This window comes from Falco biarmicus, chromosome 1 (genome assembly GCF_023638135.1).
Source record: "Falco biarmicus isolate bFalBia1 chromosome 1, bFalBia1.pri, whole genome shotgun sequence".
NCBI lineage: Eukaryota > Metazoa > Chordata > Aves > Falconiformes > Falconidae > Falco > Falco biarmicus.
The window spans coordinates 17972419-17992660 of record NC_079288.1 but is presented as its reverse complement, the minus strand read 5'-3'; the positions used below and the strand labels follow the sequence as shown (position 1 = coordinate 17992660).

The 20242-nt window shown below is 48.2% G+C and overlaps 1 protein-coding gene across 1 annotated transcript in view; it reads left to right on the top strand.

Annotated features, from left to right (window-relative positions):
• Positions 1-15978, top strand: part of RPH3AL (rabphilin 3A like (without C2 domains)) — a 51623-nt gene extending 35645 nt beyond the window's left edge. Inside the window, exons 9-10 of the mRNA XM_056353340.1 lie at positions 4523-8646; positions 15891-15978. Of these exons, the coding sequence (XP_056209315.1) occupies positions 4523-4557 (35 nt within the window). The 3' untranslated portion in view covers positions 4558-8646; positions 15891-15978. The remainder of the gene's footprint in view (positions 1-4522; positions 8647-15890) is intronic.
• Positions 15979-20242: the final 4264 nt, after the last annotated feature.

Below are 20242 nucleotides of genomic sequence, written 5' to 3'. Positions count from 1 at the left end.
ATCCAGGAGGCTGCAATACTGAATGCCCCATGCTTTGCCAGAAGCCTGGCAAGAGCAGAAAATAGAGAAGAGCAAAATGAGCCCTGTAGTCCCTTGGGAAGTGTCCTGCTCTGCAGAGGGGTTCACAATGCCGGAGGTCGGAGGTGTACAACTACTGGGATCCTCAGGGCAGGTGGCAGTGCTTCTCCCCATCTTTAGAACAGAGCTTCATCTGTCTGTGAGGGGCTTTTCATGATGGGTCTCTCTGGATGCCACTGTGCCAAAACGCAGAGGCTGCTTTTGTGGATCTTCTCTTTAAAGAGTGGTGGAAGCGATGAGTGCTGTATGTCAAGATTAGCAAAACTCTTCACTGCATCTTCCTGCCTGTGGGACAGTCCCTGTGCTCTGCTCTGACCCAAAAGCAGAGCAAGAGGCAAAGATCCTTTCTCATTTAAATTGCTGATCCTCAGCTGCAGGATGAGGACATTAAAGGGATATTTTGCTACAGTTTTTCTGAAAGGCTCTGCAACTTTTTAACACTGGGTTGGGAGCAATTTTTGCTTCATATTAGCACCTCAGGTGTTGTTCTACCCGTGACTGACTTTCCACTTCTTTTTCTCACCTCTGCTCTAATTCTGCTCTCAAGTGCAACTTTGCAGAACACTTTAGCATCCTTAGATCCCAGGCTACAACCAGAACAGGGAGTTAGGGAATGGTACTGCAAATGCAGCTGCTGTCATAGTCCTTAGCTCTTTAAGCCTGAAGGCCCAAGTCAACAGCGTGGTTCTGTGACCAAGGGAAAACAAGGAGCTATTAAGAAGAGTTTGTAGATTTCCAGTGTGTTGCTCTGGCTCCGGCTGGGGTTTGGTGAGGCAGATAATGAAGCCTGGGGTTTGTCATAAAATGACTCATTGTCAGAGCTGCATTGGGATTTAGGCAACCTTAGCCCATGAGCCAAAGTTTCAGAAGAGAGTGGTGAGTTGAGAGGCTGCCAATTTTTTTTTAATTTTTTTTTACCACCTGCTTTCAAACCCTTTCAAAAGCGTTGAGGGTCTGGTGTTTCTTCTTCTCAAGCTCCAGTTCCTGGAGGTTCCCACTCTAACGTGATAGCTGTTAAGGGGGAAGTTATATACTGGGTTTCCTGAGGAATGTTTTATCCTAAAGAGAATGAAATCTGCACACAGGAAAGAAGCATAGTCTTCCTTTTTCCACTTACTTTTACCCCTTTTACCCTTCCTCTTTGCCCCCAGCTAGGGGAGGTGACTCACCTTGTTCCGGCTGTACATCTGGTATGTTAAGAGGGGCCTCTGTTAAAAAAGAACAAAATCCTCATTATTGTTAATTATGACACTTTTATTAAAGGGAATATTAAACAGATTTAGACAAAGAAATCAATATCTTACAGTGGTTTTCATTAGCCCATGGAGAGCTTTTAATGGAGATAACGGGCCTGGCTGCTGCAGGGGGTAAATTAAGAGTAAAAGGCATCTCCTCAGATGAGTAGCAAGTTCTGCTTTGATGGGTCCCAGTTAATGGGGTTTTCCCTGTCTTTTGAGTGTCTCAGGAGCGGGTCAATCCTGTGGTGTTCTGTGGGTCACCTGAACTGCTTGCTGGTAGGGAGCAGTAAATGAGCTTGGCTTGGGCTTTGGGGCTGGAAAAGGCTTTAATTTGTGGTCAAAAAAGGAGGTTTGAGAAACAGCCACGAGATAAGCTAATGAACAAGTAGCATGCGTCTGAGTCCAAATCACAGTCTCCCCATCTCTGCTTGTTTGCCAATGTGTTGTCTAAATCATTAATACTTAAAGAGCAGTACGGCAGCTGGCAGTTAAACAGAGGCACCTTAAACAGTGGTGTTGCTGAGTCTGGGAGCTGAGACAAGGATGGCAGCACCTGGTGGGGTATAAGAAATGTTGTGGCTTGCAATGACCAGGTGAGACCAGCTGGAAGGACCTCCAGAGGTCAGCCCGTCCAGCCTGGGCCCTTGTACTAGGATGCTAAAGCTGCAGCTTCTGGGTACCTCCCTTTGGTTGCTTGCTTCGTAGCTGTCATGCTGGGAGAGGCTGAGCAGAGTGGAGAAAAAGGCCTGGAGCTGAGAGAGATGGGCAGGAAATGCTGCTTCCAGCTCTCTTAATTTGGGGAGATTTATGCCCTGTCTTTCAGGAATTGACTGGATTTAGAAATGAGGTGGTGTCACTCTCTCAGTGGCTCAGTGCCTCCCAAGCTGGGCTAGGCATCAAATTTTGCTCATAAATATGCAAACTGTTAATACACGAGACTGGCAGAGCCATTCTGCATTATTTTTGAGGCAGGAAATTCTCAGGGCATCTTTGAAGTTAAGGCATTAGTTTCTTTTTTTCCTTCCATTCTGTTTCTCAGATGTCTGTTTTGTTCATCTCGGGGACGGTGAGGAGGTAACGATTTGCTTCAGCAGGGCAGCTACTCCATTCTGTGTAGGAAAAAAAATTGTCCTAACAGTAATTAGGCTCTGAATGGGATAGTAATTTCTTTAATTACTTTCTTCATGGCAGTCTTTGGGGACTTGACTTTTGTTTTCCTGCACTTGGTGAGAAAGTTGCTTAAATGTTTTCAGACTGCTTACTCCTCTGTCCATGTGAGCTACAGCCGAACAGTGTAGTCTTCCAGAGCTGGCTTATCAGCAGGGTGGAATAGGTGGGTAACCATGCAAGGGAGCTGTGTTCACAACCCCTGCTCTTCCTCACTCTGCTGTCAGCCTCTGCCTGTGCTGGGAGCACAGGTTAGGAAGGAAGAGGTGGTCTGACGTGGAGGGAAGTCCCTCAACCATTACCCAGCCTCTTCGCCTCTCCCCTCCAAGCCTCTGCATCCTGGACTGGCTGCTTCATCAATCTTTGGGCACTGCTGTTTGCCCCCCTTTGCTCAAAGCTTGCTGCTGCTGCCATGGGATTGAGTTTTGTTGCTGCCAAGGAGGATGAGTTTTCTGTCTTCCACAAAGTGAAAAAATTGAATTGTGCCTTCATGGCTGAGAAGCTTTGAGCTGTCTCTGCCTCCTCATATTGGTACTGCAGAGCACTGAATGGTCCTGCTGTATTTACAAATGAAATACGTCTTTGGGTAGTGACAGCATTAGGAAATGATTCAAGGTTTGCATTCTAATACAATGTATTTGTAAATATGAACCTCAGGAGAAGTGTATACCCCTTCCATGTTTTAAGGAATTAAAATATTTCTATCGTCAAGTGGTAGAAGCAAAACATTTTCAGCCCTTTGAAGTCCACCTTCAAGTTAAGTGAATAAAGGCTCAAGTACCTAAAAAATAAATTACTTTCACTATTTCTGTAATTCTTTATGGAGTTTTAAATTGAAGACTTTTCCCTTGAAAATAGAGGAATGACAAAGACGCATTCTCTTGCCTCTTTCACTCAATATATCTGGAAACAAGTCAGCTGCTGAAGATGAAAATCCTATTTTTGTGCCTTCTTCCACATTGCAGAGGTCTGTGCTTTGGTCTTTGATTAAACAGCCTGTCTGTCCTCCTGCCCCCATGTCCTTAGACTTATTTTCTGCCCTTTGCAATACACTTACTCCTCGCTCTTTCAGTTTTCTATTCAGCATTTTGCACAAAGCACTGAGGGCAATAGTTGATGTCATCTTTCAAAACAAATCATAAAGGAAAGAGCATGGGAAGTCAGTAATATGGAAGTTAAAATCTGGATTTTGGAGTTTTTGTAAACACATTAAGAGGTTTTATGGCTAGGGAGGTTATCTTTCAGCTGGGACGTCAGCCAGTTACTGGTGGGAGAAATTTGCAGGACTCCCTGCCTTGAACATGTCGCATGAATGCGGTGACTGGAAACATCCCTTGTCCTTTATCCAGGAGTCAATGTAATTTGTGTCCCCTTCAGTTCAGGGAAGGGGGAGAGAAGTTAGTACTGATGCGCCACTGCCTGAGAGCACTCTACATTGCCAGCCCCTCATTTCACCCTGGGCACTGGAAGCAGCGTGTCCCAGCAGGCCCTGAGTTTCACCAGTGGCTGTTGAAGTGATTCCCTCAGGCTCACTTAGTGGACATGAGCCAGAGTGCCTTCTGCAGCAGGGCATTGCTGTCCTGTGCCTATCCCCAGCTGTGGGCAAGGACTATGTTCTGCCTTGGCTCCTGTCCATGGCCCAGGCACAGGGAGGGCAGGAGGGTCATGTGGAGGACCTGCTTTTTGGTACATGGATGCCATCGCGTGGTTTTGGAAACCTGAGAGCTGAGGTTTGACTTTCTGTCTGACTTGGCCCTTTGAGGGAAAGAAGAACCAAAGAACCAGTTCTAGCAGTATGACTCCTCTTCCTCCTTCTTCCCTCATTTCTTTCCCCTGTCTTTTCTTTCTTTAGTAAAGTTAAATGGGCCCTGACTGCTGACAGAGCGTGGAGTAATGATGCATAGATGTTCTCTTCATTATTATTTTTAGGAAGCTCTTAAAATGGGGCTGAGCATGTAAAAGCAATGTAAAATAACTTTGTCAAATCTCTTTCCTTCACTGCTTTCCAAACAAAACTTTTGTCTTTATGTATTTTGAAGGCAAATGGCGCATCCACACCAGAACACAGTGTTGACAGAGGTGAAGATGGAGCTGCTTTGCCTGGATCCAACGCTCGCCCCTTGCCCACTCCCACAGACCTCCCTCCAGACGATGCTGCCGGTGGTGACTTCATGATGCTGGCTCTTGCACAGGCGTTGGCAACACAATGGCACCTGGGAAAGTACCTGCCTGTCCTCTCTGCCTCACTGACCGGGGTTATGGTCTGCTTTCCCTTTCTGCTGACTGACACACACTTTGGGGTGCTGCTCAGAGAGGGGTGCCATGTTGTGCAGTGCTGCCATGGGGTCCAGACCTGTGTTTGTTCGAAGGAGCACATGAGGTGCTCACTGGAGCTGAAGAAATGTGTGCCACATCTGCTGTTCTTGGTTTGCCAAGCCCAGCCCTGGGTTCAGCTCCTGGCCTTGCAGTCCTGGCTTTGCAGCCTTCAGGAGAAAGGGGAATTCACCCCTATGTCCCCGAAACGGGTTGTGAAGATACAGCAGCCTTTCTACTGCTTCTCAGCCCAGGGGTGAATTTCCCTCTGTGAATCCCAAGAGTGAGACTGGGGGTCTGGTTTGCACTTGACTCCTGTAGGCCCAGGTGTCACCCCTTGGGTTTCTTGTCATTGTTGTTCTGGTTTGAATTGGTATTGGTTTGGTGGGGGCATTGTGAATCAGCTGATGTTGTGCTCCTCTTCCACTGAGGTGTCTCTCTGTGATAGGGCTGTCTGCTCAGGGAGACACTTCAGTTAGTAAAGAAACACTCAAAAGAAGTTCACTGTGAATTTTTTTGGTCCTCCTGGCTGTGCACTGGCTTGTGTGTCCTGTGGTGAGAGTGATGCTTTGGCGGTGGGATCATGGGCAGTGTGTGTGCTGCAGCTCCTGGTGGGAGAACTCCCACCACCCCACTGCCCAGCTGGCTGTGGTTGTATACCCAAATTGGATAAAAGCTTTAAAAGTACTTTATCTTGTAAAGCTCTGCAGATTCTCCTCCCACATGCACACCTTGTCATCTCTTGCATGAGCAGGGGCCTTTGTTTTACCTTTTTCCTGCAAGTCTTGAGCATCTGGCAGACTGTGATGGTATCATCCTGAGTCAGTCTGTAGAAAGTCTGTGTGCCCCAGTCCTGCTTATTCTCCAGGATGGACAATTTCCCTCCAAGGCCTGACAGATGAGAAAAATCAAATTACCTGACATCTTTAGAGCAATTAGATCTTTGAAGACCTAAAAAAAACCCAACACTAAGCAAGTAGGAGTCTGTGGATTTTATTAAATGCTTTGAATCTGATCTGTCTTTTTCTGAAGAAACGAAGGATTCCCCAAAGTTCCCTCTGAAATCGTGGATTTAAAGGCAATTTGTGTCGGTTAATGTCAGCCTTTTCCCTTGGTTGTTACTCGTTTGTTCTATTCTCCTTTGCTGCTGAGCGCTTTGTGCTCATGTAGTATATGCTCTTACAAATGGCTGCACTATGAAGATAAATGAGATTGGGTGCTGGAACACTGTAACAGGAGATTGGAAATCAATCCTTGACTTTCTTTCTAAGTGAATGTGGTCCAACAGAGGGCCGTTCCCTTACTGCTTTTCCAGCTAACGCGCTATGGCAGGTTGCTGGGAAAAGCCTTCCAGCTCTTCCTCTGTGATCTGTTTCTGCCCTTTCAAAAATGAAAACAAAACCTTTGGATGATGTGGGCTGTTTGAGATGGCATAAAGAGAAACCACTGAACGTGGGCTTTGCAGCATTGCTGTTGAAGAGAGCAAGGGATGAGGTTGTTCTCCACCGAGGGATACTTTATGTTGTGGTTTAAACCTGGCCATTGAGACTCAGCCAGCTGCGTCTCTGGAAGGCATAATGCCAGTATTGTTAGCTGTTTCTGAAAAAGTAAATCCAGCAGTCACCTTTTGCTGAAATGCCAGTATGATTTCAAAGCTGAAGTCATGCTGTTTCTTCTGAGAGCTGTAGTGTCTTCAATTTCAGAAGTGTTTTGCTACCAAAAAAGTCTTGTCTTGCCTTGGAGCATTTGACAGTCTTACTGAGACTGTCTTGCTTGCACTCTCATTACTGCAGTGCCTCTGCCAGCCTGGCCTGCCAGCCTAAGTTAATTCTATAGAAGAAGGAAAAAGACACTTAAAAATTGACTCCATTTTCTTTAAACCTGTTACTTTCTCATAAAAAACTTTACATTGAGTTGGAAAGGGTTTTTAAAATTGAGCATGTCACTTCCAACTCTTCTTGTGTTTCTTGTGCTTTGTTCCTGGGTAGTGCAGGCAGGTCAGTCATGTTTTCACTCTCACTCTTGCTTCTTGCAGCTGTTTACCACACTGTGGGTTGCCAGCTCTGCACAGGAACCTGATAATCCTTGCTGGCTCACTGTGCTATTTGAGGCGTGAGTTTGATTTTTAACTGAGACTAGGTTTTATAAAACACCCTTAGACATATATTTGGGACTGGTCTTGTACCAATGAGACTGGAAACCTTTCTTTCTTACCTCTATATTTTACCTCCATGAAGTAATTCCACCTGAGTTCAAACCAGAACTGTTCAGTCATCTATGAAAGACTCCTCTTGGGTTGAGGGAAGGATCTAGCCCAGAAGTATGGGATCTAGCCACGTTTGAATGTGATAAAGGAACAGCTCTGTGCATGTATTTTCTACTAAAGACACTTTTGGCTTTGTTGCATCTCTCTTGGTTGTGTTTTGTAGCTTTCATTGGAATATTATCCTAAACCTGTACCAGTTGACTGCCTTTTGAGTTGGCTCAAGGTTGGCAAGAATAGCTCTGTAAATAGTGCTCAGTCTGCACTGGTCATTTGTGTTTCCTTTATTGTTTTGTTGTTTTTGTCTCCATCCCTTACACTTTTATGTAGTGTTTTACTACTGGTAACAATAAAGCTTTGGCTCGGTAACAACTGCTTGCCTTTCTTGAAACAGTAAAAAGTTCTTTTCCATTCCCAGGTTGCAGATACTCTCCAAGTCCTTGGGCTGGCTCCAGCAAGGAAGGAAAATAATCCAGCCAGCGGAATGGTGATTCACACAGCTGGAGCGTAATTGAATTCTGCGCTTGAAAGTCATCTTTTGTCTTGCCCCTCTTTGTGCTGGCAGTGGCAGGGGGCACAGGTCTGCTCCTTAGTCCCACCGTGGAAGGTTTTCCATGTTGTAACCACTAAGTGTAAAGCAGCACAGGTTGTCATTCTGTCAAGCGCTGTCCCCACAGCCTCCCAGGGCTCATCACTCCCTCTGGTGTGACAGTGAGGTTCCATTTAGCTTTGCCTACAGAGAAGCATCTCCGCATTGTTGCTAAGCATGTGCAGCCCTGGCTGCTCTGTGTTCTCTTCCACTCGGCATTCAGCTTCAAGGTTTCAAATGGCTTTTAAATCTGTTTTTCCTTTTCCCATTTAAAAGCACCTTGGTAATTACTGTTGGGATTGTTTTGCTGGGGAGCTGCCATTAGTCCAAGGATGGAGCATGTCAAGGACTAACCACCTCTTACATTGTTCCTTCCCCATTCTGCGTGCCATGACAACAACCAGCATATTGGGAAAGTCAACTGCGTGATCTCTGAGTCAACAGCACTGGCCATGAATTGCCAAGTTTCCGTGTTTGCTTTTTACAGCTGTAGTTTGAGGGGAAAGGGTATGTTTTCTCTGTGGGATCCATGTGTAGTAGTTAGATGTAGCTGAAGCAAATGGGCTACCAGCTGGTGTTTAGACAGTGTGTTTCTGGCCATTACTGAGTTGGGACAGCAAAGGCCCTGGACTGTCAGCTGGAGTACTTGGACAGTGACACTAAATGGCAGATAACCTCTGTGGATGGTTGAAGTTCATGTGTAAAATAAAACTTAGCAACAGTTGCTCTTCTCTCCTTCCTACCCCTCCCAGAAGATGTTTCCTTGCAGGAGAGAGGGTTGGTGGCAGCAGTGTCTCACCAGCCTACCTCTCCCATTTCTTCCTTTTACCACTTGTGAGTTTTGTTTATCTCCATGGTGGAGACTGCTCTTCGATCGTAATTCCTTGTTTCTGCAGGTGGATGTGATCATGATGGAGAGTTCAGGGAACTTTTTTAGAAGGGCCAGAGCTGCAATCAAATAATGAGACTTTCAGCAAGTACAAAATGACGGGTGACGGGTAAGTGTCTTGTGTAAAACTTTTGTCTTGAGCAGCTCATTCAGATTCCCTCCTGACCATTGCCTCTTATTAGCAGTATATTCAGATAGCGCCAGAAACGCCTGTGATGCTTCAGAGGCCTGAGATGAGGATCTTGCCGTGTAGTTCCATAGGAATGCAGTCAGGAATGCAGAGTGTGCTGCCTGCCAGTGACATGTGGCAGCACATAGGCAGCTACACACATCCTCATACACCCCTGGCCTGCGCGTGTCTCCCTGCAGAAATGTTTCTTCCTGTTACCTTCATAGTAAAATATGAAAGGAGCCAGCCCAGCTCCACAGCTGGTATAATGTGCTGCTGCTGGCCTGTGCCCTGCTGCTAGCAGTCCCTGGAGCACCCTTGCAGCACCCGAGGGTGCTGCTCTGATCAGGTCTAGGAGTTGCACCTTTGAGGTAGAAATCCAAATCCCCTTGAGGAGGAGGGCTGTACATGTTCACCTCCCTGCTTCACTCAGGTTCTGTGGGTTTGTTTGAAGGCATCCATTGTATTTCTTTTTCCTTCCACTGATTTCTATCTGGCACTAGAAGCTGTAAAATCTTGGAGAGATTATTGCTCATCTTTCCTCTCTGGAATGAGTGGCTCTACATGATGTATTCATATTTTGCCAGGAAGGATGGATTGTGATTTTAAAGTATTTTTGTTGTAGACTGTATCAGTTTAACAGCAACTGTTATCCTCTGAGCCCTCTCTCAGCCCCCAGCTATATGGCATTCCCTCCCAGGTGCTTCCCTGTTACTCTGAAGTTGACCAAATGCAGCAAACAGGCATCACTGCCTCCCTTTCTCATCAGCTCTCCTACCAGCCTAATCACCGTAAGCAGTTATTATCTGGGACTGGAGAATTGCTGCTAATCAGGGCCATCTGGGCAAGGGGTGCTGGCAGAGGCACCTTCCCCCTCCTGAGCATGACTGGCTTCTGCTTTCAGAGATAGCTCTGAGTAATTTTCACGGGACTGCGGCTACTTTCAATTACTTGCAGTTCTACACCTCCCCCTTTGGCTGTCCTCTCCCATCCCACCTGAGCAAGCAGCCTTCATGTTTGGGAGCTGCCCTGGAGCAGCTACCTTCTTGGATTGTTTTTGGGATGCTGGGTGGAGAGATCACATCTCTGAGACGGGTCCTTGCTTTGCCAGTACTGTGCTGCTTTCTACTAACAACCCTGCACAGTGTCCCTAGCTTAGCTGCTGCTGCGCTGAATATTTTTGAGGCTCATTCACCCCCAAAAGAGCCCCCAGACTGATACATACCCAGCTCCTAGATGGAGACAGCAGCTGGATCACTGAGAGCAGCTGAGCCCAGTGTTATTTATTTTTCTGCTGGTGAAGCCAAGCTCAAGGGACCAAGAAAATCTCGGTGAACAGCTGAGCCCCACTGTGGGAGAGCAGGGGGCAGGATTGGGGCCCTGGGTGAGCAATCATCAAACCACTTATGGGACAGACCTTCATCTTCAAATGACACTCATGCAAAATTAAACTCCTCCAAGCAGTCACACCATGGCCATTAAAATGGTGCCTCGGAGGACAGAAAAATAAACTTGAGAAACACAAATTAGGGATATAAATCTTTCTGGCTATGGCTGGGAGGTACCTCTTTAATTAGCATCATTGAGCAGCCTTGATGTAGTAAGTGCTAAGTAGGAAACTTGCCAGATTTTTCCTGTTTTGATAGCAGGTGACTTGTGTTCTGTTTGAATTTCCACCTTGTGATTGCTTTTCTATACTTGCTGGAATTGCTGTGTTGTCTGTACCATGAGGAACTTGGTATTGTCACCTGGGCTAATCAGATGCCCCTGCACTGGGGAGGAGCTGCCTGCACTGTCCTGTCTGAGCCCTCTTCGGTTGTGGATGCTTTTAAGGGATTGCAAAGCTATTTCAACAAAGTATTGTGTAGTGGAGTTAATGTGTTTAATCATGTTTTTTGGTTCCTGTCCTCCTGGAGCACAGAGGTCATTCACTGCATGGAAATCTTAGAAGGAAGGTTTGTCTCCCTGCTGCATTGGTGAAAGGCTGGGGAGGGAGGACAAGCTCAGCTCCCTGCAGTGGGCTCAGCCACGTGGTGAGGATACAAATCCAGCCCCTCTCCAAGGGGTTGAATGTGAGGGTTGCCCTGTCCTGGGTTGCATGAGCTGCTCATGTTTTTCTGCGCGTTCCAGTGCTGCCTTGGTGAGCCAGGATGGTTGGTGTGAGGTGCTGAGCCTGCACAGAGCCATGCATGTTGGTCCTATGTAAGGGATGATTCTCAGGGCACAGTGTAGCCTTCTGCCCTGTGTGCCCGCTCTTGCACAGCTCTGCTGTGCACTTTGGGGATTTATTAGTGTTGTGAATAAGAATATCTCTGCGAGGATTTGGGTTAGCAAATTACTGAGCCTTTGTTTCTGTATCACCCCTGTGTATTCCAGCACTGACGCTAATTTGTACTACTGTAACATGGATCTTTTTAATGCTGATAATGTTTGTGAGTTATTGGATACTTGGCCTGGACCTGCCTGGGAATTGCAGGTGAGACATCCAGAGGTGCTGCTGTGTCCCAGGCATTGCCTTGCTGGGTTTGCACCCTGCCTGTATTCATGCTGGCAGCCTCTGTATCATACTACTTAGCAGATCGCTGTTACTGACCTGTCACTGTGGGAGACGGTGGGATTAGGATGATGGAGTGGCTGGAGAGGATAAACAATAATGATGCTACGTTGGTGCAGCCCAAACAATGCCTTTTTCTTTCATGTTTTCCTTTTCTGTCAGTTTGCCATTCAAGTGTAATAAGATCAGTGCAGATAATTTGTGTATTCATACAAAACATAATTTTCCCTCCTGTGCTTTACCAGCTGCACTGCAGTCGGAAAAGCAAATAATGCACTTTCTTTTGCATGGTTATGAATGGGTGCATCTGTTCCTCGAAGACAGGGAAAGGAGGGTGAAAGGACTGGAAAGGAAGGGAAGAAATCAGATGCAGCCCGTTTCGTTGCCTCTGTGGAGAGAGAAGCATTGCAGGAATCAGATTCTTGCAGTATGGGCTCAATCCCACACTGATGTGTTTAGGAGGTGGGTGAGACACTAGCGTGTGGGAAGGGCAGAGAATGGGGGTTTGTTCAACAGGAGAGCAGCCCATGGAAGCACATGCAGCAGGGCAGGGATACTCCAAGGAGCTCAGCCCCACCTTGCTCAGGGTCTGCAAACCACCATGCAAGGACAGCAAGAGCTGTGCGCTGGGCTGGTCCTCCTCCTCCACCCAGGCAGCAGTCATGAGAGCACAGCTGCCTGCTCCCAGCACTGGCTTTTGCTGTCGTGGTGCTGCCTTGTTTCAGCTCTGTGTAGGGCTTGTCCAGGAATATCAGAGCAAAAGTTGGAGCTGTGCTGTGCTTGCTCCTTCCTAGCTGGAAATCACAGCCGCCTTGCTCCCTGGGCTCTTTCCCTTCCTGTGCCAGGGGCTGTATCACTGCATCTCCCAGGCTCTGCCTGACAGCCTTTGCTGGAGGTCCAACATCCCCAGCGAAGGCAAGAGGAGGTAAAGGGCTAGAGGCTGTACAGCAGTGGACCTAATTTATGTGGCTTCCTTTCCTCCCTCCTTTCTCTTTCCTGAGACAGGCCTGGTAGAGAGGTAAGGAAAGGAGAAAAAGGGGTTTAATTTTCTCCTGTTATCTCATGTCTCCAGCTGTGAGCCGTGCTAACAACCCTGGGCTGATCAAACACCCAGGCAGCCTTGATTCAGTGTCCCATCTACATGGTCATTAATCATGTAAGTGCTCTGCCCCTGCCTGAGCCCATATCCTGGCAGCAATGCACCCACCAGAACGTTCCCTCCTCCTGTTGCCATCGTGTTGTGCTCCCACCTTCTGTTGCTTGTGACACGGAGTCATTAGGCATTAGCCATTGGCATCAGCACCTAATGACACAATCATATGCAGACGTGTTCTTCCTCCAAGCAGAATTTTTTCAGCAGAATTTCTGGTGCTCTCCCTCCCATTGAGATGGAGTCCATCTAACCTCTCTGCCAGGTTTGTTTCTTTTTCTTGTGCGTTTTGTGAATCCAAAAGATTCCATATGTGGGAACTGAGCACCACTTTGGAGTGAATACAATGCACTCTACTTAAAATAAAGGATAAAAGTTCGCTCAAGCCACCAGGAGCTTCTCAGCTGCCTTCCAGCCAAGGGTCTTGGTATGTTTTTTACAAGTTAAAATGTCCCCATTTAATAACTTGAGTGGTTAGACCAGAGATGTGCTAAATGCCAGACTTTGAAGCTGTATGAGGTGGTGGCAGAGGTATGGCAGAGGTGGTGAGTAGGAGCTGTGCAGGGCAAGGACAGGCTGCTTACCTCTGTGCCACAGCGATGGGGCTGGTCTGTGTTTTGCTGGGGAGATGCTGTGCAGCCCAGCTGGCAAGCACATGGCCAGCCTGGCTGTGAGATGGGACAAGGACTCGTTTGGGCACAGTGTGGCTGGGAGTGGGGGTCCTCTGTGCTCAGATTCCCCCAAGTGAGCGGCTTTTCAATGCTGCTACTTTCCCGTTTTTTCAAATGCAGGAATTAGAAAGAAACCAAGCGGATGTGGATTAGTTTGGGTAAACAACCATCAAAAATACCAGATGATCTCATCTGGACAGTGCTTTTATTTATGTGGCAGTATCGCTACCTGCACTAACTAAGGGGAGAGAGGGCTGCTGCGGCTCACCACATCCCAGCAAACTTCCCACAGAGCTACCTGCAGGATTTGCTGCTCTTGTTGCCATTGATTGGTTCAGGCGTGTTTAATCCCAAGGGCACTTTGGGGTTTAGCTCTTTGCATCTTGCAGGCCAGTGCCTGGAGATAAGTCACTGTAATTTGCAAAGCTTTCAGTGGTGGCAAGATTTGTGGTTACTCCAAGTCTTGATGGAAATGGTTTGGACACTGATGGGCCACTCCTTTTGTCTGTTCTCATGTCAGTGTTTGGAAGCAGCAATTTCTGGGGCTAGAGATGCCCAGGGAGTAAGCGTGCACCTCCTGGTCCCTCCCAACTTGTAATTACCAGGCCTGTGAAGGGACTTGGTAACTCCCTGTGCAGCTCTACGTTAGAAAAGCACTTGAGGCCATACAGTCAGGCAGCTGCTCTGTTGCCCGCTGAATGCCTCTTGCCCTGTAATTTTGTGGGTGGGCTGCAGGACTCTGCGCTCAGATACTACTGCACTACTTTAATGCTGGAGCAGGTTCTGCTGAGAAGGCCAGGAGGGGAAACTGCTTATTTCTTACAGCCCTATAAATCTGATGTTGCCACCAAATTGTTGCAGTGCGGCTTTGAAGGGATTTTTGCCTTTCTGTGGTCCACAGTTGCAGAGTCCATATTTCTATGTTAAGAAATCAGGAATCAAGTAATTGAATCTCTCTCCCCCTTCCTGTAAAATGAAGTAATTGAATCAAAGATCATGTGATTTAAAAAAAAAAAAAAAAGAGAGAAAAGAGTTCATTTTGGGTTCCCTTTATTGGCCTCTTAAATTCCAAGCTTCGCAGCCTGCTGGGAGTGTTTTATTGTGTTCTTTTCAAGCTGTGGGTAGGGTGGGCTTAACTGCCCTTATCCTGGGACCTGGAAGCTGAGCTTTCAGGAGGCAGGAAGAGTCCATGGGGACTGGGAAGGTGACAGTTTTACCCTGGGTGACCCTGATGCTGGGGCTGGGGTTGTGTTGCTTTTGACCCCTGCAAGGGGTATGTCTATCCCAGTTGAGGTGTAACCTGTGAGAGCAGGATCCTGAGGAGGAAAAATGTTGCTAGGTTTTTAGTATCTGAGTGGCCCGGGATTGTGCCTGACAGCAGGAGATGGTCCCTGGGGTTGAGCTGCCAATGGCCATGACTGGTCACCTAGAAAGCTGCTGATGTTGCAGTCAGAGGAGCTTCATTGCAATGCAAATGGATGTAGATTCATGTAAACATATGTCTCAATGCAGGTAGCAGCTCGTGCCCAAATTATGGAAATGTTCTAATCCAATAATGCTAATGTCATGATTATCTAGCAACACGATGTTCATTAATATGGTTCCCTGGCACTTGCACCCATCACTGTCAACGTGATTACGCTGAGGCAGGGACTTGCAGTGTCTCTAAGTGAAGCTGGTCTCAGGGAGGGGAAGGGGACGCCCAGGTCATGGCAAGACCAGGAAGGACCGTTTGTATGCCTGGCAAGGCCTGGAGGTGCTACATGCTCTGGGGAGTCCCCTCCAGATGCTTGGCCAAGGTACCACCTGGCTGCCATGCTCTCCTCGGGAAGCTCTTCCTCCCAGAAGGAGCCTTGGAGCAGATTTCACAGCTGAGAGCCTGTAGAGTAGCTAAACTAGCATTTCTTAATATCCATCACTGTGATCAGATGAACAGGACTAGCAGGGCCATCTAGTGACTCATCTGGCTGCTTAATGACCTGGGAGGAGCCCCCCCTCAGATGGGTATAATCCTGTTTGTATTTTGAACCATGCCCCTGTACCTGTCCACCTCTCCCTCCATCTCCCCTTTTTTGGCTGATGGCTATCCCTTGCTTTGCAGTTGTTTGGTTTTTTTTTTCCCTGGTTCACTACAGAGCTGGAAAATGCTTGGGCTTCCCCATGGTAGAATGGAAATTTGTTGTGCGTCACCTTGAGTTGGGTGACATAAGGTCAAACAGCTAAATAGCCCGTAGATCTGAGGAGAGGGATCCTGCAGGCTGGATTGCCTTCCTCAGTGCCGCCAGTAAAGCTGCTCTCTGGGCAGGAGTCTGCTTGTCTCGGCTGTGGCCTCAATTTCTTTGCTGCTAACCCGCAGGTGCCAGTGTAGCCACTTGCCGGGGCACTGCAGGGCTTCCTCGTTGCCGGCTGCTCCTGCAGCTTTGTGCCGGCTGGCAGCCATGAAAAGCTTAGAGCTGCCTGCCCCGGGGAAGGGCTCAGCACATGACCCTGCTGCCTCCCCAGCCAGCAGGATTGCTCCCTTGGGTACCTCCTGTGAGTATATACACGGGGGGTTTTGCAGTCCCAAAAGAACGAGTTTGTCTCTGTGGTGCAAGCATGAACAGCCCTGCCCAGTTCAGGGAAGCTGGGGCTCTTTGCCCCCCCAGCAGCCTGACCCCATAGTAGATACAGATTTACCCTTGCATGACTCCAGGCCTTTCATTTTGCTCTTTCGTTTGCATTGCTTTTTGCAATGTTGACATGATATGTGGGATTTGTGGATGGGGCCAGCAAAATACCCTAGCAGCCCCAGCAGCTGATTCTCTTGCAGCTCACCAAGGCTGATTTGAGCTTCATGATCCAGGGATGGGCAGGACAATTCCCAGCCAGGCAGGCAGCAGCCAGGAGGAGCAGCAGCCAGGACAGAGCTCCGCCAGCCACTGCAGGGCTGTGACAGGTACATTTACTGCACGAAGTATCAGCACGAAACGGGGGCTTTGGTTAGATTGCTTTTGACAGGATTTCGTTAGCCTGATGTGTATGTGGGAGACGAGCAGCTATAATGCTCTCTTAATGCAGCCAAATTGCTCTTTAATTCTGCAAAACCAAGATGTTATTTCATGAATCCCTGGAGCTCAATGTGCAGCATCTTGATGCCACCAGTTACTGGTGGCCTTTTCCCTTTGCTTGCAGCCAGCTCCAAATTCTTGGGTCATGGGGTAGGAGCAGTCCTCCCCTTGCCTCTGCAAAGCTCGGCTGCTTTCTGCCCTTGCTTGGCTTTGCGTGCGTTAACTCTGGAAGCTAGTGGTGACTCTTGAAATGCCTCCTCCCACCAAACTGTGAGCAGAAAGTCTACCAATTTCCATGGCAACAGGGCTGGGCCCGAAGTGCTGATGTTAATTCTGTTTCTGGACATCTATGGAGTCTGAAGAGCTGGGTGTGCAGGAGGCAGCAGTGCCCAGCCTGAGTGCAGCTCCCCAGGCCACACTAGCTGCTTGTCCCAGCTGCTGTACAGTAAGGTGCTGCTGCAGAATAAACACTGGACTTCACTGCTGGCTGCCTGGAAAGTCTTGAGAAGTGATGTTGTCATCCTCCTGCAGCTGGGAGACAGTCAGGAAGGGAAGAGGTAAAAGCAGGTAAAACTACTAAGACAAGCCAGCTGGATAATCTCAGAGGACATTGACTCCAGCTTGGAAAGGCATTGAGAACAGATAAAATTAGCCTAATAAGAGTTGATGCTACACAGAACTCTACCCTCCCTTGAAAGCAAGGGATTGGGTCTGCGTTTAGCTTACAGGCACATAACAAAAAGAGCCAGCACGATGCAAAAACGTGGCTTTGCCTGGCCTTTCAATGGCAAACCCCTACTAAGGCTCTGGAGTTAAGGGGAACCCAAGGACCATGAGGGAAATAAAAGGAAAAATGCAAAAAAGGCTCATTCCTAAGAAAATATCCCTGAGGACTGAGCCCTGGACAGCGCTGTGTCCCAAGATGGGATGTCAGCAAGGGTGAAGCAGGATGAAGGCAGTTAGGGGGGTGTTGTGCAGGAGGGCATTTTGGAGCAGCTGGGGCTTAGAGTCCTGCCTTGGGCTGCCCTGGTCCCTCTCTTCTGCAAGTTTTGTTTCCTCTGGTAGGTGTTGGCTGCAAGACAGCATGATGCAGTGGTGTTACTGGAGTGAGGAATGTGGCTTGCGTTTCTGTCAAGGGCTGAACCGAAATCATCCCACGTTTCTAACCCAGCAGAGTGATCTGGGTACTGCTGCCTGCCAGCACAGGCAGCTCATGATGCCTCCCCTCTCTGCCGATGGAAGACTCCCCAAAGCAGCTAGATCAGCCATGGGAATGCATGTTTGCTTCTGCAGGTTAGATGGGTGCATGGCATGGGGGTTCCCCTGGTCCTGCCCTGGTTTTGGGGAGCAGTGGGTGCATGGGCCATGCTTGTGCAGCTGCAGAGCTGCCTGGTGCCTTGCTGGCAGGATGCCCTACCTGCGGGCTGCCCAGCTGCTCCCTGGCCCCACTGGCTTCAGCCTCTGTTGAGAGACATGTGCAGGGCAGTAATGCTATGGGGGAGCCCTCCCTCCCCTTGTGCACTGTTCAGTTGGATTTTCCTGCAGCTTCCTCTTCTCACTGCACCCAGATCCACCCCTAGTGAGTTTGTGTGTATTTAATATGTGCTCCATATAGCCAATATTTACAGCAGCTGGTTATGTACTCTGGTTGATTTGCAGGTGAATAGTGTGTTGGAAATGGTATATCAGGGTGCACATGCACAGCATGTTCCCTCCTCAAACAGGAGAGTAGACATTTCACAGGACTCCAAAAACCAGTGCATTAAAATTACAAAACAAAACACCAACTATTTTGGGATTCACATCGAAATGGCAACATATGCTACACATTAAACATCAGCCCCTACTGAAAGTTTAGCTATTCTGGGCCCATCCTGAATGGCACTGAAGATGCACAGGGAGCAGATGCCTCCCTGCCTCCTCCTGTCCTCCAGGTCCGTCTGCGGGTAGCAAAGTGCTAGCAAGGAAGGCACCATCCACCGCTGCCACTAGTTGGCTATTTCATAAGGTCTCTGGGAACCTTAAGCAATATTTGGAGGGGAGAGGGCTCTTTCTTGCTGGCATTTGCCCTTTGCCTGGTTTTCTGAAAGGGTTTGTTTGTGTCTGCTTTGTAATAGAGTGTGGGCTGTATTTTACCACAGTGATTTTGTTCGCAGCTAGTAATTGCTGGTTAAATCTGGTCAAATGATGGTTGTTAGCAGGGCCTGTTTGAGCACAGATAACCTCAAATATTATTCGCGCAGAGGAGCAGTGGGGGCTAGGGTGCATTGGGATATCAGCACTGCTGGGGAGCCTTAATCGGCACAGCCTGGAGTAAGCCTCTTAGGATTATTTAACCAAGTTTCCTAGTTATCATTATTATTATTGCTTTATTTAGCAAATGCAAAGGGTGTTTAACCAGGTAGGGTCTGCAGTGCACTCGATGGGCTCAGCCAAGCCTCCCCAGCAATCCAGGGCAGAGATCTTTCAGGGGAAGTAGCCTCCCTGCCAGTAGCTGTGCATCAGCCAGAAGACAGTGCCTTGAGTGAGCCAAGGAGCAAGGCACATGTTGCTTTTCAATTAACCCCCTTCTCATGCACACAGCCATGCTGGAGCTAAGCTCATTTGAAGAAGAAATATGTTTCATACCTACCAGCAGGGTGGACTGAAGACAAAGTAGGTCCTGAGTCACCCTAGAGGGATGGAGGGGTCTCTTCCAGCAGCGTTGGCGGAGCTGGGCTGGCAGTGTTGATATCCCCTCTTCCTGCCTTGGCAGTCAGATTGAGCTGGTGTTATCTCCTGGCGCCCTGTCATGCCTAAGGTTGTGGGTACCTGCGGTGGCTTAATCCAGGCTTAAAAATGATCGGGGAAAAAGCAAAAAGCAAGCTAGGGCTGTGCAGATTGGTGCTGCCTTGTGTCACGTCCCTGGGTGACTGTCAAACCTCCCCGCTCCCAGCCTGCAGTTGGTCCCCCTGAGTTCAAGGGTGAGTGAGATCCAAAGGTAGTTCCTCCAAACAGAGGCTTAATTTTGCATCATCTCTTTGTTCACTCTTCGGGCTCACATCTTCTCCAGCAGCACCAGCAGAGCAGAGGGTTTCTGTGAATTTGTTTGCATTTGAGCTGACAAAGTATTAAATAAAGAACTGGTGGGTCAATTATTGAGTCTCTGGTAAGTGATGGGGATGTGCAGTCCTCCTGCTGTACTTTTCATTTGGAAGGGAATTGATTAAACTGGAATCAGCCCCTGTTCTTGTTGATTTAAACCTGGAGTAACTGACAGCAGAATTTGATGCTTAGTGTTTGAAACAAACTTGGTTGAAGTGTGTCCTGAGGACAGCCTATATTTCTGGATGTGTGCTTAATTTGTGTGCTACTGTTCTGTTTGCTGTAGGAATGCTCCTTCCATTTGCCCTTTTGTGTAACACTGGCAGGGCCCATGTCACTTAAGGAAGCTGGGCTGTTGCATGGCTCTGCTCAGGGTATGGGGTGTTAGTGGCACAGGCTTTGTTTGGGATGTGCTTAAGCCTCCACTTGTGCTCCTGTTCAGGACAGCATTTAAATTGAAGTCTGGACTGTCCCAGGTCAGGATGCTTTTCTGAGCCTGGGTTGGAGTTGGGGTGGTGGTTCCTGCATCCCATATCCCAGCTGTCATTATGGGATGCTTTTGGCACACCAGCCCATGCCCTCTGCTGTGAGCAGCTGAACCTCTCTGTTGCATCTCAGAACAAGCTGCTAAAGTGCAGTGTCGTATGTGCTGAGCTCAGGATCTTGTAGCAACTTGCACACACCTCTGGGAGGAAACACAGCTGTTGACAGGGACAATATGCTCTTCTCCATCATCCTGTTCCTGCTTTGATGTCCACCGTCACCTCCTCTAAAGGATGTCCTCCCTTCATGCAGGGAGGTGGTATCCCCTGTAGAGTGGCTCTGCTCCCTGCTAGCCAGAGCTGTTGGTCCCACTGCTGAAATTAGCAATGTAACATTTAAACTACCTCTCTCCCCTCTTGTGGGGCTGGCGAGGAAGGCAGTTCCCCTGTTCAGGGAAATGAAGGCTGTGTGCGTGGGCACTGCAGTAGCTCTGAATCACCCCGGCAGAGTGAGGGATCAAATCAAGTCACATTCCAGGGCATTAGAC